The following is a 15,521-nucleotide window of genomic DNA, read 5'->3' on the forward strand; positions in this document are numbered from 1 at the left end:
GTTACCTGTCTCCGCAAGGGGATGCGCTTGGTCAGCTTGTGCACAGCGGGCTGGCTGCTGAAGTCCGGCTTCTTGGTCGTGGTCTTCATTCGGCACAGGATGACCGTCACCACCATACAGGCAATTAGGAAGACCCCTATGCAGTAAATGGCTATCTCCAGGTAGTCTGGGGAAGCCGTAATCTCCTTTTCTCTTACAGGAGCTGGAGTGCAGACCACAGGGGAGGAACAGATAAGCAGGCCACAGAGTTAGGACACGGGCTTGATGCGCCCTGGCACAGTTAAACGAAACACAAGGTGACGACCATTCCCGAGGACAGGTTTCCCTAATGACTCGGGGCTGCAGAAAGGCCCGGGCTACGGGCCTGCCGTGCACCTCTCCCCGTGAAGGCGAGCAACCAAGGGCTCCTTGTTTTACCACCAGGGCCCACACGGCCACTCTCTCTAGCCTCAAGGGGCCTCTGCAATGCAGAGATCACGGTGGACTAGCTCCCACCAAGGCACAAAGAGCAGGCTACAAGGCTACATTCTGTTAGGCCTTCGGGCACAATGCGACAGTCAACCACACCTACAAAAAAACGGACTGTCTTCCACGGTGGTCTCTGAGGCCAATCAACTTTAAAATTCTTAAATACAAACAGTGCCCACTTTTGCATCTGAAGGGATCACTCTTACTTGGATAAAGCTCTTCCAAAGGAAGCTGTGACAGGGTAATTTACCCCAGACGAACACACTTTCACATGAAATGAAATAAATATTCATCTAGTAGGGCTGGCCCGGAAAAGTTTCAAATTTCTTAATACAGTCCAGCCTGGTATTCAACTCCACAAATAAATGCATTTCATTTAAAGACCAAATTGCTGTTAGCATAGAATCGCTATGCCCATGCCATGAAAAGCTGGTAATGTTCCCTCATCGATTACCATCTGAAATTTGTGTTTCTGGTTATACTGATGTCACTACAGTGTTTCTGTTGAACACAGAAATGGTGTTCCATGTGGGTAGCACGTTCGTCTACCAACTTCCAATAAATGATACCCACTCCCTCCTTCGTCCTCAAGGCTCCTCAAGCTACAGGCAGGGTATTTCCGAACAGTACTTTCCTCAAGCTGTGTTCTTACAGTTAATGTGCTAGTACCGTCGGGCCAATTGGTTAAGGGGAGCCAACTACGCACCTGCGGAATGCAGTACTACAGGTAAAAAAGCAAGCTCAACGTAAGAGGCATCTCGCTGTTTCAAAGCAAATATTCACAGAGCAGACTCACGACAAAAGGCAAACTGGATGCAAATGGTATCATTTAAAGCTTATGCGTTATAACCAGAAAAAGACTTGCATGACAGTCAAAACCTCCAGCAACACAGCACAAAATGAAACGATCGATTTATTTTGACGGGATACACGGTAAGCATGCAGGTAGGCACGGCCCTCGAAACATAAGCAATTAATAACGGCCGTGGGACATCCCGAGCTGGCAAACCAGTCAGTCTATGCAGTTTCACGAAGGCAATGACAAAGGCACAGAGGCAGTAGGTAGGGATTATCAGGAAAAGTTCGACTAGGACAGAGATGTCGGTTAAAGATCCAGGCAGCAGCAATATTTAGGCAACGGGGCTTCACCGATGTTGATTTCTCCACAGGGCAGAAATAACATCAAGCCCGAGATGGCAAGAGCATGCTTTGCAGGAAAAGCAAGCCGAGGGCCCACTTTATTGTAACACACGGCAAGCCACCGATTCCCGAGGTAGGTAACACACTGCTTCTGTACAGCCTCTGTGCAGAGGTGGGGCTCCCCCGGCACCTCGGCAGACATCCATCTATTTTCATATCATTAAAAAAGAGACAGTGGAGCAAAGTAATAAAAGTACACATGGGATTTCAGCGAAATGGAATCTGAGATGAGAAAAAACTACTTTGTACGTTACGAAGTAATGTCAACGTCTTCCTTAAGAGAAACAGGGACGGGTGAGAATTTGTACGTTGACTCCGTGACTCACGATAAATGTTAAGATCCCTTTGGGTTTTTTAAGGATGAAATTTTACCTGATCATTCACGTGAGGGTGGGATCTCATTGTGAGTGAAATTTCCAAAGGCAACTGTCTTATCCCTGGGGGATCATTTTAGACATTTTTAAAAAAATCTCTATGCCGGGATAAAAGGGGCCATTTTCTGCGAACAGAAGCGGTGTTAATTTTGTAGCAATCAACCAAGAAAAGGGCAACAACCGTGGAGAGAAAGAGCAGGATGTACCTGGCAGGACTGTCAACCATGCTGAGTGAAAGGATATCCCAATAGAATTACCCGCCAAGCACGTATACTCCCCAGCATCCTCAAAAGTTACATTCCGAATATAGAGAACCTCAATCTCTTTGTCCGTGGTATTAACACCGGCGGCCTAGAAAACAAGGGAAGCAAGAGAAAAGGCTAGACGACCCAGGAATGATTGTGGAGGGGGCCGTGGAACCATGAGGCATCACACCGGGGGCTCCGGCAGGTGCTGGCCACCAGAAGATTCCGACTGCAGCCCGTCCACAGAGCCCACAACCGAGAGACACAGAACGACACTGAGCAGCTCACCTCCACAGGCCCCGTCACCACACCGGCTTCACCACCTAGACATGCATGCAATCAAACGCATGGAAAAATCAACCCACAGAGATCCATTCTCTTAGTCCTTGTTTTGCTTTGGATTTAGGGATGGTTTCCCAGAAGTATGGCGCCCAAAAGTCCAAGCTGGGTTCTGGTCCTGTTGGCTGCAGACTCCCACCTTGACAAAGGGATGGTTCTGTCTCAGTGACCGTGTTATAAAACAAAACACTGGACACGAGCCCAGGTGGACACCTGGCCTACCCTTCCGGCCCGGTGGGAACCAACCAGGGTAGAACTGCGTGTCAGCTACCAGACTCCAATTTTCACTCCTGCGTAACCATTTTGACTTATGTTGCATGGAAAGCAACAGAAGGAGGATCTTGGTAGCAGAGAAACGGGGTGGTTTTTTTTTTTTCATTAATATCAACATTCAAGTGTGGGTCGTGACAAACTAAGGCAGGCAACCTGTTGTTGCCTTTGACAGGGTCCAGCAGGGCACTGATTAAAATGGACTATGCTTGACGATGGGACGGCGAGATCAAGCACAGTATCTCACGAGCACCAGTCACGCCACCAAGAAGTAACATTCTGCTGGAAAAATCACACGGTGCCGATATTTCTCCACAAATCTGCGGCAGGAGAAGGTTCGAATTCGGCTGATATGCAAACGTCACAAATTCAACCAGGCATGCCGGTGTGTATTTAAAATGCAGAAGATGTACAACGATGGGGAATGTGCAGCCCGAACAAGGTTAACCAGAAGGAACGACTTAAAAACTGGGTGGGGGGGTGGGGGGTGGAAGGCAATCTTTGGAAGAAATTAGAGCAACATTTTGAACATCGTGGGCATTTTTCCATGGCTACTGGCATCATACCAGCTGCATCACCAGAGAAAGATTATTATGAATATACCAAGGCCACAGAGTATCCTATAAGCTGCCTGCAGTCTCTCAAAGCACCAAGTCTTTTCAGCTTCTATATCCAGCCTTCTTTAAAAAACAAAACAAAAAAACAAAAAAAACAAAAAAAAAAAAAAAAAACAAAAAAAACACAGAACGTTGTTACCTTGCTGTTTGGGCAGGACAGTGAGCCAGGCAGACTGGTTGGCCTGCCCTATATAATTGGAGACCTTACATATATACTCCCCAGCATCCGCCTCCGTCACATTGAACAGAGCAAGCACTTCTGCATTGGAACTATTTATCCCCGAGTGCTGGAACAGACACAGGAGAACAATATAACGGCCAACCAGGAGGAACTTTGTACCGTCTAGGGTCCCACCACCAACGCACCACAAGAAAACAGCCTCCGTTAGGTCTAAACAGCTGCCTCGACGGGTTGTGGGTTCAGAAAGGTCAAAGTAAGCCAACAGGTGGACGATGGAAGTGACCCCGTGGAGAGGGATGGAAGGGTGTGATGGATACCCAGCAGAATGGACCGGTAGTTCCGGGTTGGTCGTTTTCTAGTTCTTTTGAGCACGGGTATTCTCACTGGTTGGGAGGTCTTAGTGGAGCTACCTATGGTTCTACTGGAAGACTGTTCTTTTTAAGGACGTTCTCTTATGGGCACCCAAATGCGGGAGACGCGGTAGGCAGTGGCTGAGAAGAGGGTGTACAGACTTAGCTGCCGCTGGCTATCGCCATCCTGCAGAGTAAGACAGATCTAAAAAATAAAGAGGCTGATGCCATTAACACGGGGACTTGCAAGGAACCAAATTAACAAACACAAGGAGAAAGTTTCCTTGTTCAGCAGCTCACTAATGCAAGAACACTTTCTGAAGGTTAGTGTCTAAACCACATTTGGATGGATTTCAAAGGGGAAGGAATTTTCTTTTGAAAGCAAAATGTAAATGGTTTCTAAAAGATGGCTACTACCACCGGACCCTAACGTCGTGTTAAGAGGGAACGACATCGGCGTTAACGATGCACACTGGTACAATGCCTAGAGGTTACAAAGCTCGTTCCGTGCACGCCATGGCGTGGACCCTGCACAACCACCCTGTCGGGGACCTAGCAGCACAATCCCCGCTTTTATGGATGTGCGGCCGAGCCTAAACGTCTCGTCTGAGATCTCAGGGCTGATAAATAGATGAATTATTCTGACTCCAACTAGAATAGCCCTGCCAGCACCCCGTGGGGTCCCTTCTGCAATTTTACTAGCAAGTCTAATAATCTGCTCATTCCCGAAACACACTCTCTCCTGGCCGGTCCAATAAGAGCATCGTTTTTCTCACACCAACAGGAAATCAAAGAACCTGTCCCCGAGTCCACGACGGAGACCCCCGGAGTGGAGTCCCTTCAGATTCAGAAAGTCCTCACCTTCAGAACCTTGAGGTAGGGTAGCCCGTCGGGTCCGTATTTGCTGCCGTTCTTTTCCACGTGTTTGATCCACTGAATGTGGGGCTGGGCGTCGCTGTAAACTTTGCAGACAAACTCCACGTCGCCTCCGACCACGGTGGAGGCATTGGCAGGCAGTCCAGCCTGGAGGATGGGCCGGTGTGGTGATCGCTCTGAGGGAGAGAGGGAGGGAAGGGGGAGCGGGGACGGGGCAGGGGGAGGTGGGGGAAGACGGATAAATGAGTTGTGTTGTCCAGAAGGCTGTTCGTGAACGCAAGCCAAAAAGGCCTCAAGTCTGCTGGCTGACTCCTTTGAAATAACACCGCGGCCCAATGCATAACAAAAACGACTTCAAAGGAGCCTGCTGGAGCACGACCCTTGTAAAAAGAATACTTATTTAGAAAACAGAGAGAAGAACTGCTTGTATCTCAAGTTATTGGTTGTCCGTGGCCACCTACCCAACAAGGGAGAAGGTTCTGACAATCGAAAGACAACGGCAGGGGAACGGGGGCCCCTTCGCAGGTCCCACTTGGGATCATATCGGAGACTCACGTTGACCATAAGCTTCACGTCGCAGGCAAGGGACAAGACAGAGGCGCCCTGAACACCCAAATGGCTCCCAGACACGGTAGCTCCTGAAACGTCTCTAAGATGCTCTGAGAAGACTTCATTTCTTGTTTTGCAAAGAAAAACTGAACGCTCAAGCTCCAAGTCATGAACTCCTGAATGAACAACCGATTCATCTCTTTTCAACGGATTTACTCCATTTTACTCTTTATTCACCCATACGTGGGGGAGGGGCAGAGAGAGAGAGAGAGAGAGAGAGAGAGAGAGAGACAGAATCCGAAGCGGGCTCCAGGCTCTGAGCTGTCAGCACAGAGCCCAACGCGGGGCTCGAAACTCACGGACGGAATGCGAGATCACGACGTGAGCCGAAGTCGGACGCGTAACCGACTGAGCCGCTGAGACACCTCACAAGTAGACATCCTTTGTTCAGACGCGGCACCCAAAGAAACAGACAGACATCAGTTCCCCAATCCTGGTGATGTGCTAGGCCACGTTCAAGACAGCCCCATCGAGGGTATGCTTCCCACCCTCATGTGCCTTGCCTCTCTCTCTAGGAAAAGAGTTCTCAACAAAAGACATCCCTCGTCTTACACCTGGCAAAGTTCCTCTCCGGCTTAGAGGTGGTCTGTGCAGAAGTCCCGCAGAGGCAACCGTGTCAAGGTTCGTGAGACATCGTACACAAGAGTCCCCAAGAATCTGGGAATAACAGACCAGCCTGCTGTGTGATCCTGTCCACAAAGGCCCTAGGATCACAAAGCGGCTGGAATCCTCCTACGTGGCAGTTTGGGCAAGAGCCACACGTACCCAATCCCCCATCCATCGACCCACAAACGTATTACCCCGTCCCCGTGTACATGCACGTGTGAGTCAGCCTCCTTATCTCTGTCCACACCGCAGATACCACCGCGTTGAACCCCAGCTTAAAAAATGGCCAAGGGAAATAAGGAGATCCCAGCCGACCCACCACACCAAGGATGCCTCCACCCTGCACCTGGGTATCCCTGTGCACTGGGCTGGAAATAGCAAGTTAGAATGATAGATATCTAAGTGCTTCTATATTTGGGCCTTTCAGATGAAAATATCATTTAGTGGAATTTGTTGGACACGAGCCAGACCATGTGCAAATTGATTTTACTGCACAAGCCTGTTGGTCTTTAAAAACGTAAGAAAAAAAAAAAGAATAGAGAAAGAAAAAATGCTAGTGGGTTACTCTTAGCACATTTCATTCCAGAGTCTCCCATCACTTCACAGACACCTACGTTTTCACATTAAAAAGATAAGGATTGCAGAGCCTCCAAAGAAGTCATTCATTTGCCTGACATTACCCTGTAGGCTACGCAAAGAACACAGAAGTCCTAGTTTTGTGGGCAGAAAATCTCAAAGCTGGGATCCCTTCAATCACCAGAAACCCTCCCTCTTCGGCTGATATATCATCCCAGGAATGGGCCACAGCAAGCCTCCCGGTCAGGTCTGGCGGCCAGCTGGATGCCACGGGGACCCGGCTTGCAGCTGGCAGGGACAGGTCTGGTTTAAATCCCGGCTAGCCCCATCCACGTGAGAAGAACAGAGTGAAGTCCACACATGCACTGTCCTGGCCAGGCCTCCTCCCAAGAGACGTAGCGGGAGGGGATCTGTCCTCCGGGCCGGATGCTGCCAGCCAAGCTCACAAAATACGCTCCTTTTCTACATACCGAATGTTGAGGAGGTTTCCTCGTTCCCAGAGAGAAGTGACTTTTAGGTATCAATTCATGCTCTGGCTCGGCGTTCCAGTTTTGTGTACATGTGCTTGTGTGTTTTCAAGATAAATATTTACAGTGGACCGAAATATTTATTCTCGGAAACAAAGGTACTGTAAAATCTTAAATGTCATGAGCCAGATCAGCTGAATTTCAAACCGAGTTCTCCGTCTTAAACATACTTGTTTCTAATAAATCGTTTCACAAGCAAACATTGTGCACGTAATACCAAATAATGATGTCCTGTGAACAATGGTTGCTTTCAGACCGCCCGGCATCTCTGGCCCGCGCCAGCCTTCAGCAGGGAATGTAGTCACTGGGGCAACACTGGCAGGGCCCACTACAGACCTGCAGCCTTGTTTTACTTGCGGTCGACGTGCCGCTGCGTTCCAGTTATTAAGTTATTCCATTGCTATCTTGACTATTTTCACCAAAAAAAAAAAAAAAAAAAAAGCCTCTGCAATGGCTTAACGTTATTGCATTTGCAAATTACAACACGCCAAAGTTGCCGGCTTGCAGTCTCGAATTTATCCTCTCGAATTTTCTCACCTTATACAAAATAACCCCCCAACCCCCCCCCCCCCCCCCCCCCCCCCCCCCCCCCCCGCCGGCTCCCTCCGCCCTTTCTCACTTTGGGTACAAAAACCGGCAAGCGGGATCGCTCTGTAATCGAAACCTTACACCGTCTTCCAAAACTTATTACAGCTGCCTTCGGTATAAAATGAAACCTTAGAGAATGTTATTTAAAATGTTTTTAAAAAGTCAGTAGGCCTCATGTTTCGTTTCTCCACATCAGGCTTTGATTTCCTTTGCAACCTTATTCTCTGCCCTTAAACAAGTCAGAGAGCAGGCCCCAAACATCTTGGAAAAGGTCCCGGGATGCCAGCATCTGCAAAGCATGGTAAGCCTCATCTCGGATCCTGCAGCCATCACTCTTCCCTGGTGTCTGTCAGACCTGTCCAAGCGGTGGTCAGCAGTAGGGGGGAGGACAGAAATCAGAACAGGAGTTCTCACCCTGGGGTGAGAGCGGGACACAGGCAGTGGCTCCCGCAGAGGTGAGACCTCCGTGGCCAGGCCCCAGTAGACACCTGGGAAATACCACAGGAACAGGACAGTGATGGTGGCATAAGGACCCTCCACAGCCAGTGTGCTCTCCCCCAACCTCACCAGGCCCTGGGCAGAGCAAACTCCTCAGGTTCCCAGTGCTTTGCACAACAAGCCAATGTAAAAAAATAATAAGTAAGTCAATGAATTATCTCTGGATTAGAGAATAAAACTCAGAGCTGGCCCATCTGTTTTATTATATTTTTTAATGTTTACTTATTTTTGAGAAAGACAGACGGTGCACGAGCAGGGGAGGGGAAAAGAGAGAGGGAGACACAGAATCTGAAGCGGGCTCCAGGCTCCGAGCTGTCAGCACAGAGCCCGACACGGGGCTCGAACCCACGAACCGTGAGATCACGACCTGAGCAGAAGTCGGACGCTCAACCCCCTGAGCCACCCAGGCGCCCCTGGCCCATCTCTTGTTCTTCTACATGATAACAAAAATCACAGCTTCTCCACCAGGAAGGATTTACAGTTTTGGGCAAGGTTCTCTTACAGCATGTTTAACTCTCTGATCTTATATAAAACAGATTCTTTTTTTTTTCTCTCTTTGCAGGGGCAGTGAAATAAATATATGGAAAACAGAGAAGCTGATGAGCAGCTCACCCCTGTGCCCTTATGGAGGTTTTTTAAAAAATATCCATTCTGAGTTGAGCAGGTTGCAGAAAGACAGTGCCCGGACCTGGAACGGGGTTGAGAACCTTCCAAAGAGCAACTCTAAGGCCCCTGCGTGAATTCCGACTTGAGACAGGATGGAAAGCACCCCACAGGGTGCTGAGAAGGCAGCTGGCTGCACTATTGGAACGAGGTCCCATCAAATCAGTGCATAGTAAACACAGGCTGATGCGCTTTAAAAAACACATTCTCTCCCCCACGTTTTCGCTCACCCCCCCCCCCCCCCGCCCCCAGAGCTCTGAGTGAGTCCACTTTCCCAAAGCAGAAGGCCCAGCGGCTAGGAGTCTCCACTTCGAGACTGACCTTCTCAAGTCCTGCTCCAAAGCTCGGAGCCACAACCAGAAGGAGCGGGCGGAAAAACAGCCTGCTTCGCTCCACGAGGTAATTACGGCGAAAGAGAGAAAAATACCTGAGTGACAAAGAATAAATCTTTGTTAATTGACCACTGAAACTTTATAACATGCCAGTCCCTCCTCTGGACATAATAATATGTTGGCTCGTAAGAGATCTACAACTTTTGCTCTGACATAGCAAAGGCCATAAAAAACGTCCAGCGAGCATGTCTACAGGCTCAGTAAATACGCATCCCGGGGATCAGAAGGAGACCAGGTTCTTAAATTACACCTATAAATTAATCAAGCCCAGAGCTGCTGGTTTCCCAGCACACATTGGTCTCCTGAGCATTTCTCCCCAAAAGTGCAGCCGCGCTTGCCACAAAGAACCGTTTCGAAGCTGCTCTCTCGGCAGCAAAATGCCAAGAGGCTCAAATCACACGGAGTGCCCCCTATTGATCTGGAAATAGCACGTCTCCTGCTCTGGGGCACCCACTCACTCGCAGAGTGTGGAGAACCTTGCCTGTTCCGTCTTAAAATTGAAATCAAAACGTAGCTACCCTTCGTCTAAAATGGCAGTTTCTTAGCCACTCCAAGGGGTCTGGATGGGGAAAGAACGTTCTACAACTTGGAGGACAAGTGAAAACACCAGAGAATGCTTTTCCTAAAGCCCAGCCTCGCTTATTCTCTGAAGAGTAGGCAGTGGTCGCTTTTGTTGCATAAAAGCACACTAAACCAGTTGGCATGAGGTGATCAAAGCCCTCTGAAGTCTGAGGCGCCCATTAGCCTGCTAAAGACCTCGTGCTAATTACAATTAGCAGAAGGAGCGCGTTGCCTTGTCAAGACTCTACCTGATGCACTCATCCCAGACGGGACAGATCTAGCAGGGTTCCGAGTTTTGTGCCCCCGAACTTTTCTCCAGCCTCTCGAAATCAGCACAGAGGGAGGTCCGGACTAAAACTGATCAGGAGGAAAAGGCCAGGTTTGGAGGGAAGGCAACAGGAAGGAAGGAGCACCCTTTTAGCAACAGTCCAAGTACCTGTAGCTATTCCGTCACCTTCCAGAACACAGGAGTGGCCTGGGAGACGGAGCACCCAGCATAACTTTTTAAAAAAGAAAAAAAAAAAAAATGCACGTTTGTAGGAGGTCACCACTTTGTCGCTCTTTCTCTGTCCTCAGCTTAGCTTAGCCTCATTTGCCTCTTGCCTGATTCTGGAAGTCTCGCAGAACTGGGCTGGGTGGGGATCTAGCTTCCTCCAAAACATACACATTTCTCCTACAGAGACACCAAAGTCTGCAGACCAAGCTCGTCCGGGGAAAGCCCGAGTGTCTCCCCTCCAGCGCCGAAGTCCCTCGGTGACTTCTGGGGGCCGCACCACGTGAAATGCTAGAAGCAAAACACCACTAATTCCTTTGTGCTTGCTCGATGAGGTGGACAGCGGAGTGAAGTTCTGGCCAAGGCTGGGCGGCCTGGGAAGACCAAAGCAGGTGGAGGCAAAGCGCCTTCCCTAATTAATGTCACAGACGGTATTATGTGGCTGGGGGCTGAGTGGCTTCTACCAGCTGGGTGTCAATTTAGGTCTTCTTGGGCGAATTACAGGAGGAGGGCTGTGTGTCACTTACACCCCAAATGTTACCCTGAGCTCTGTGCCTTCCAGAGTGAAACCGGAACGGTAGACACTCAGGTGACCATAAAGTTATGTCAAAGTTAGATTCAAAAGCGGCCTTCCTGGGCGGCTCAAGTCGGTTAAGCGTCCGACTCTCGATTTTGACTCAGGTCCTTACCTCGCGGTTCGTGAGTTTGAGTCCCGCATCAGGCTCTGCACCGCCTGCTAGGGATTCTCTCTCTCTCCCTCTCTCTCTGCCCCTCCCCTGCTCTCTCTCCCTCAAAATAAATGAACTAAAAAAAATTCAAAAATGCCTTTTCTTTAGTTAAAAGGAGACGTGGCTCTGGGATGATGAAGAATTCTGGGGATTAGACGGTGGCGAAGGTTGTGTAACCACGTGACTGTATTTAATGCCACTCGACTGTACCTTCAAAAGTGGCTAAAATGGTCCGTTCCGTTGTTATGCACGCCTTGCCACAATTTTTTTTTTAAAAAAGAGAGAAGCGGCAAAGGTGACGTGATCAGAGTGAAGAAGATCGATTTCTAGGGTCGCGGAAAACCTACCTTCTCAATTAGTTAAGTGTATTTATCTTGTCCCGTTTACTGACAGCTTTTCTCTGCCCTGACACAAAGGACTCCGCACAAGGTCCCTCCCCATCTCGCGCTTGGTTTTCACGCTGATGCAAAACTCAGACGTCAGTCTCCCCAGGCTCGCTCCAGTGGCGCTGGGGTAAACACAGCTGAGCGCGGTCACGCTGGGAGCCACATCACAGAGCCTCAGCACCACGCCACGAGCCATGGGGGGCAGGGGGCTGCGACATCTTTCAGGAATGCCAAGATTATCAGCCGGAGTCTGCATAGCTGGGTTTCCTCCCTGGGAAGAGTATGACGGAGATGTTTTTTCAAAGTCCCGGAATTAAACATATCTTTTGCTGAACTCCCCAAATCAGAGTATCTTCTCTCAAACGGTTTGCAAAGAAGCTAAAAATCAAATCACCGGGGAGTCCCCCAAATACAGCAGCGCTCACAGTGAAGCTTTTTATGTCGAAGATACTTTTGTCGACACCAAAGAGGGCCCGGTTAGTCTACCTCTGGAAATCTGTCCCAGAAAAATGGGTCAGCCGGGTGGCCAACAAATGGGTGTGTGCAAAGCTTGCCACGGTGGCCTCTTCTGTAACGGGAACACAGCCTAAGTCTCCACCCAGGGGGAAAATGATTAAGTAAATTACACTCTATCCAAGACAGAAGAGCATACGGGTCACTAATGATAATGAAATAATCGATATGTACAGACACGAGAAGATGTCTACAAAACTAACGTTCGCAGGCTTCATCAACTTTCCTCATTCAAAAGGCCTTAATTCTAGAAGAAGTCAAGAAAACTCTACCACGCTTACGTCTTAGATGTTTTATTTTGCTCCTGGGGTGGTTCAAACAGAAGTAAAAGCTTTCAGCCCATCTGAGCAAACAAGAAATGCCTCCCTTTGGTACAAAGTACACGAAATGATAAAACCTCATTGGTCTTCTTAGAGGCAAACTCAGACACCGAAAATAGAAGGGATTCTGGATACTCCTTGCCGGAAGCATCACCAAAAGAGAAGCTTCCAAATGGTCACCGAGCTCATGGAAGGCTCCACTTCTCACTTTCTGAGCCAGATGAGATGCCCCAAGGCAGCCTGCAACCCTCCCTACCAAACGTTCGGGGATAGTGTCATACATTCTGTTGGCCAGAAGGTAAAATGTAAAGGACTAAATCCTTGACTTTTCTGCCCCGGTCCAGAGTGTAGACTGAACCCAATAAAATGAGGAAGGCCTTCCTTTTTCAAAGAAAGCACAACTGCCCAATGAACCTTCCAGAATAACATCCGATGCCCGTCTAGCGAAATACCACTTTTTCTTTTTGAGGGGAAATATGTCCGGGGCACAATGTGGCCCATCGATTTGCATACTTCTTTGGTATAGAAGTATGGGTGAGAGAACCCTAGAAGGAGGAGGCTCTGCGAGAAAGAAAGAAAAAGTGTTTCTATCAAGATCCAGGCATCTCCATGGATACCAACCATCTCACTGTGGCACTCTGGGGTCTTCTGTGCTGTGACAGTCAACTGACTGTCACCCCGAAGGCCAGCCACAGGCTGCTTTCCCAGACAGGATTAACCAATCTAGAGGGCTCTGCTCAAACCAATGAGGTTCTCGCCTCCTCAACCTCTCTCTTCTCAGAAGGAGAAGCAGGAAATCTTCCCCCTCACAACACCAATACCCCCCCACCCAGCCATCTCTTCCCCACCTCCCACCTGCGTTTGATGTCACTAATGGTGGAAAGATGCGACAGGAGCTCTGGAAGCCGCCTGTCCCAATGGAGCCTGCCCTCTAGGTTGGGAGCCCCTTCTTCTTACAACACGGGGTCATTTCTGCCCTGCCCGCCCCTGACTGTGAAAACACACCAAACACAAACTCAGCACACACAGCAGTGGGCTCTCCTCAAGGAGGAGGAGTCCAGAGAGGCACTCTGGTGGAGGCAGCATTTAAAACAGGAAGGAATCTGTTGGCATTGCCAGATTTACATTTTAATGAGAGTTGACTGTAATACTTCCCAACGGGGGTCTCCCGGTTTAAAAAGGTGACTGGAAATGGAGGCCGTACGGAGTTTGGAGAGAAACCCTGAAGAGGTCTTGCTTCAGAACTTGCTGCGTTGGGGTGCCTGGGTGGCTCCGTCGGTCAAGCGTCCAACTCTCGATTTCGGCTCAGGTCACGATCTGGCGGTGCGTCCGGATCTGCGCCGACAGCACGGAGCCTGCTTGGGATTCTCTCTCTCCGCCCCTCCCTCTCTTTCTCTCTCAAAATAAATTTTCAAAATTAAAATTAAAAAAGAAAAGAACCTGCCGTGTCAAGAACCACAAACTCCAAATGTTAAGTAACTCGAGAAGCCGTTTTTCTGTTATTCTAATTCGGCACACGCTGGCGGCACAGTTCGAGCTCATACTGGGCACCGTGACTGGCATCCGTGGACTTACGTCTTCGGGCCGGGACTCCTCGCTGACGCTGGGACAGCAGCAGCTTTCTCCCCACGCCCTGCCCTGCCCTACACTTCCCTCCGGGTACGGTCGAGAGATCCCTCTTCTTACAAACCTCTGTAAGACAGTAACTTGTCTGTAACGCTTTCACATCCTCTTTGCCCACACCATAGACCCAACGCCAAAGATGAGGCAGGAGATCAAATATTAACCTTCTCCCCCAGCCACCTCAGCCGGGACCCCTGCCAGAACCGAAAGCAATCCACAAGGCTTCCTTCCTCAACTATGGGGCAGGGGGCAACTGATGGCTTGCGAAGAGCATGGCGAAAACACTGGCATCACCGCCCACGGTGCCTGGGACGAGCAACTTCTTCCCGGTAGTGGTGCGGCAGGAACGCACTTATTTGCTGGCCGGTACGTTGGGAGTGAGGCAGCTGCCCGCCGACCAGCTTTTGCCCCCTGAAATCCCGGTTGTGAAGCGGGTATAAACAGCTGCTCCGAAGTAACCAAAAGCTCATCGAACAGTAGCTCAAAAGAAGTTTTGAAATCTCCGCCCTGGAGGAAAGGAGAGGGGAGGAGGGACCACTCCTTCAACCAGGGCTGCACTGAATACACCTGTCTCACCCAGAGATCCAAGAGGAGGTGTGGACCACCTCATGACAGTGACTAAGAGTCAAATCCTATGGTCCTATTATTTAAAAGCACTGCCCCGGGGCGCCTGGGTGGTTCGTTAGGTGAAGCTTCTGACTCTTGAGCTCAGCTCAGGTCATGATCTCACAGTTTCTGGAGTCGAGCCCCACTCAACTCTGCGCTGACAGTGGGGAGCCTGCCTGGGATTCTCTCTCCTTTCTCTCTGCCCCACCCCACTCGCGCTGTGCTCTCCCCACCCCCCCCAAGTAAATAAACATAAAAAAAATTAAAAAAATAAAGCACTGCCCCCTACTACCTCATCCCCCTCCAGGGGGGCTAGGTTTCCACCCCCACTTTACAGACAATGGAACTGAGGCTCAGAGGCTCCTGGACTTCTGACGCCATAGAGCTACCGAAGCTGGAAACGAATGTGAAGGTCTCCACCGTGTCATTCCCCGCCGAGGTGCGTCCGGCAAGGGCTGGAGCGTCATGAGGGCTGAGTGGCAACGGGCAGGAAGAAGAGAAGGAAATGCGGCAAAAGGACTATGCTTCCTACTCAACCCTGCTGGGCTCCATGACTCTACATTAACGAAACAAGCCTACTTGTAAGTACAGCGCTCGCTGTGACGTATTACCTAGCATGGCACCCCAGCCCCCTGTCAACAGGGGGCTTTCTATCCCCCTCCGGCGAGATTTCACAACTCTAGGGCTGGCACGCAGGACCAAAGTCAGGGTAGACACCGCGTCTTAAACCCAGAGCAAGAAAAGGAAAGAATCGGTTGGCGGCAAGATGAATACGGAAAATCAAATGAGGCCTGGCCAGGGAGCGTCTAGGTCAAGATGCTTCAAGTTCAGAACCCCCAGGGGCTCTGTGGGACTGAGGCCGGTGGACGCCAGGGAAATGCACACACGTGGCAACTCAGAAAGTGACAGCCC

At 49.8% G+C, this 15,521-nt stretch overlaps 1 protein-coding gene across 7 annotated transcripts in view; it reads right to left on the reverse strand.

Moving 5' to 3' along the window:
- The window catches only part of FGFR2 (fibroblast growth factor receptor 2), a 108,489-nt gene that overhangs the window by 35,020 nt on the left and 57,948 nt on the right, over positions 1–15,521 (reverse strand). For 4 of the 7 annotated variants that reach the window (XM_049645858.1, XM_049645856.1, XM_049645853.1 and 1 more), the window contains 3 exons: positions 4,906–5,096; positions 3,653–3,800; positions 6–202 (listed from right to left, as the gene is read on the reverse strand). In XM_049645858.1, the coding sequence (XP_049501815.1) occupies positions 6–202; positions 3,653–3,800; positions 4,906–5,096 (536 nt within the window). Of the gene's footprint in view, positions 1–5; positions 203–2,248; positions 2,394–3,652; positions 3,801–4,905; positions 5,097–15,521 lie in introns of all 7 variants that reach the window. The other 3 variants (XM_049645859.1, XM_049645857.1, XM_049645854.1) reach the window with 1 other exon arrangement.

This window comes from Panthera uncia, chromosome D2 (assembly GCF_023721935.1).
Source record: "Panthera uncia isolate 11264 chromosome D2, Puncia_PCG_1.0, whole genome shotgun sequence".
Taxonomy (NCBI): Eukaryota; Metazoa; Chordata; class Mammalia; order Carnivora; family Felidae; genus Panthera; species Panthera uncia.